The following is a 3747-nucleotide window of genomic DNA, read 5'->3' on the forward strand; positions in this document are numbered from 1 at the left end:
AAAACTCTTTTAAGAGCTACATTGTAAATGCTATTATTGTGTTTTTCCTGTGAAGGACATATCCACGATTTATAGAGGTCACAACATTTTTCTCCAAGAAATGAATCTATCAAAAATGGAAGAGATTAGTAGCGGAGCCACATGCATTCAAGGGGTGTCAACCGACACCCCTTAGTCAAAAAATTACACTATGTAGTTAGGTAATATTTTTGAAAAATAATATATATATATATATATATATATATATATATATATATATATATATAGAGAGAGAGAGAGAGAGAGAGAGAGAGAGAGAGAGAGAGAGAGAGAGAGTGACATCTCTTGACTTCTTGGTGAGTTTATTTCTTTATATTTTGACCTCACTTGATGAAAATTCTGGCTCCGCCACCGGAAGAGATCTATATTTTTCTTTAAAGAAAAGTAAAACAATTATGGTTAATATTCTACTCTTCCTTCAAGTAAAAGAATAAATGCAAATAAGATAAAAGAAAATTAGAACAAATTCCTAACCTCCAGCTCAAGTACTTAGCTTAATTAGCTCTCAATATTATATCGAAGCACATTTCTTTCTTTAATTACTTTTCATTGTTGTTTAGTAGTACATAATGCTTCAATAAATGCATCAAAGTATAAATTCAAGTAAAAATAATGAACTGTTGTTTGATAGAAACACTATTGTTACTTTTATATTAAAACTCTAAATCTCATATGTTGAATGCATGTACCAAATTCTCGTGGATTTGATTGTGCATGAAGTTAACGTGCAAGTTTGAGCTTAATGAGATGGAGAAAACAGCCTTTTGGAGGCTTACAATGTACTTTAGATTTGGTTTCAGTGATTTTTCAAAATAAGCTTTTGAGAAAAAATTGTATATGAGTTTCAAAACATCTTTTACTCTCAAACAAATAGAAGGAAAAAAAAGAGTTCGCACGCAACATTTTCCTAGGATTTCTTTTTACGCTTATTTATAATTTATAATTTTAATTATAACCGACTGGCAAAACTAATACGAATATGTGACTCATTAAAAGGAAAGTATTGTCTATCACGAGCTTCTTTATTTTTACGACTCAAATCCGATAACATTAACGATAGAGGGATCTCATCTATGATATCCACCACGCCACATCCATGGTTCCTTGTCAAGTTTGTACTAATAAAAATCTTTTAAAATAAAATAAATGGAAATAAAGTACGTCATGATTCCTTAGCCATCTATATAATGTTCTCGCTTTTCCCTCATTTCATCTCATCCAAGACTAATAAATAAAGTATTTGTGATAACTCAAAAAATGGGCTCATTGATAGGGCACGTAATACCAGGTTTTGGTTTCTTTCTTATTGGTATTTGGCATTTGCTCAACCACATAAAATTACATGCTCTGAACCCAAAATCCTACACTTCTTTGATATGGTTCCCAGCACCAAAAAGCAGGTATTTAGAACTTTTCTTCATTATTCTGAGTAGTTTCAAGATTTAATTTGATGAGTTCGACTTGTAGCACTCAACTTACTACACTTTTGAAAGCAAGATATATATTAGAATTTTTCTTGATTATTGAGAGTAATTTCAGGATTTAAATTTGATGAGTAAATTTGAAATTTATTTTATCACTTAACTCATTATATATTTGAATTAAATTAGGTATTTAGAACATTTCTTAATTATTCAAAGCTATTTTAGGATTAAAATTTGATGAATTCAATCTTTAAAAGTTTTAACGCACATAACTCATTGTACATTTGAGGTCAAGTATTTTAGAGCTTTTCTTGATTATTCATAGCGCAATTTTAGAATTTAATTTTGATGAGTTCATGTTTATAATTTTTAGCACTTAACTCATTGTACTTTTAAAATCAGGTATGCCGAGCTTTTCTTCATTATGGGTGGCACCTTAGCCTCCATATCAATGGAACTCTTCATTGGTCCATCAAAACACCAACCTCTGGACTCTGATGGAACTATTCCTTCTTATCATCTCCATAATTTTGAACATGCAAATATATCCCTTACTTTCTTTGTCTATGCAGTCTTTTCAATAATCTTTGACAAAATCAATATCCCTTCAACCGCAGCCAAATATGGGCTCACACTATTTCTTGGAGCTGTTGCATTTGGCCAAGAACTTCTTCTCTTCCATCTTCATTCTACTGACCATACAGGTGTTGAAGGACAGTACCATTGGCTTCTCCAATTTGTCATTTTTGCATCTTTAGCCACTACCCTTTTGAGCATTCCTTTCCCCAAGAGTTTCTTGAACAGTTTTGTGAGATCTTATAGCATTATGTTTCAAGGAATTTGGCTTATGGTTATAGGTATTATGCTTTGGACTCCAGATTTTATCCCAAAAGGTTGTTTTTTGAACTTGGAAGATGGTCATAAAGTGGTTAGATGCCATAATAATGAAGCCCTAGAAAGAGCAAAGTCACTAGTAAATATCCAATTTAGTTGGTATTTAGTTGGCATCACAGTTTTTACCGTCTCTCTTTATTTGGTTCTGGTCAAGATTTTTCGAGAAAATGTTGAGTACCTGTCTCTAATAAGCAAATTTGAGGACGAGGATTTTGAGGATGTTGAAGCTCAGAAGAGAAAACTTGGAGTGTTTCTTGAAACGGGAAAACAAGAAAATAGTTAGAGGGTGTGTGTGTGTGAGAGTGAAGAGGGGGAATGGGCAAAAATAAAAATGTATGTATACTCTGGTTTGGTGTGTTACGTTGTATTTTACTATTTTGATTAAGCCTAGTAAAAATAAAAAAACTGCTACCTTAGAGAAAACAGAAGAACGGGCAGAAAGACAGATCAAAGTGGGGGTGGGCGGGGAATTTGGTTCAAGATTTCTGTGGTTTGATGAGAGCAATGTTGATCGTTGGGAGGAATTTGATTAATAAATCTTGTTCAATATGTAATGTAGTACTTGTTGGAAAAACTAGGTTTCGTCTCAAAAGGGATGGTCTCTAACTTTCTTCTTTATTTTAAAATAGAGCTAAACATCCATGCATTGATAGTATTAAAAAAAAGGATCTTTACATAAATATCCGAAAAGAGACAAAAATATCCATATTAAAATGCTTAAAATTTTCCTAACTCCACCTATTAAACCAAAATTGCCCTTAACATTTATTTTGAATTAAAAATACTCTTTAACAGCACTATGAGATGGCATATGTGGGGTTTTTAATTAAGTAACTGACACTAATTTATTGATCTATGTGGATATTAGACCCAATATATAAATAACCCGACCCATTCAAATTAACCCAAAACCCAAACATGTTTTATCTTAAGCCGACTTTCCCCTACTCCCTCACATGATTTAGGAGTGAAATAATCAGTCATGCAGAAGTTAATAAAGCAAATATTGAACGACAATAAATCAGACAACAAAAGAGAAATATACCAAAAGAAACACAAATATTTAACATGGTTCGATCAATTGACCTACTTACGTCCACATGCGGAGAGGTGCAATTCACGATATAAAAGAGAGGACAAAATTGAGAGAGCAACCTCACAAAGAGAGACACAGAAGTAACAGTGTCACGACCCAATTTCACCTATAGGTTATGGTGGTGCCCAACATCACAGATAGGCAAGCCAACTAGTGAATTAAAAATATATTTCCTCATTTAATAAATTTTTGAGTAATTAACCTCTTCTTATTTGCAAGATTGAAGAAAATATAAATGGATTCTGATTAAATAAAAATCAAGAAAATAATTCAAACAATAATTCTACTAGTGTG

General features: G+C 32.2%; 1 protein-coding gene across 1 annotated transcript; it reads left to right on the forward strand.

The window, feature by feature from the left end:
- The first annotated feature begins 1069 nt into the window (after window positions 1–1069).
- Window positions 1070–2911, forward strand: LOC107783334 (uncharacterized). Its single transcript, XM_016604302.2, has 2 exons — window positions 1070–1439; window positions 1866–2911. Exons 1-2 carry the CDS (start codon window positions 1297–1299, stop codon window positions 2638–2640), a joined length of 918 nt encoding a protein of 305 aa, XP_016459788.1. The 5' UTR covers window positions 1070–1296; the 3' UTR covers window positions 2641–2911.
- The last annotated feature ends 836 nt before the right edge of the window (window positions 2912–3747 follow it).

Source organism: Nicotiana tabacum, chromosome 19 (genome assembly GCF_000715075.1).
Source record: "Nicotiana tabacum cultivar K326 chromosome 19, ASM71507v2, whole genome shotgun sequence".
In the NCBI taxonomy this organism is placed as follows: Eukaryota; Viridiplantae; Streptophyta; class Magnoliopsida; order Solanales; family Solanaceae; genus Nicotiana; species Nicotiana tabacum.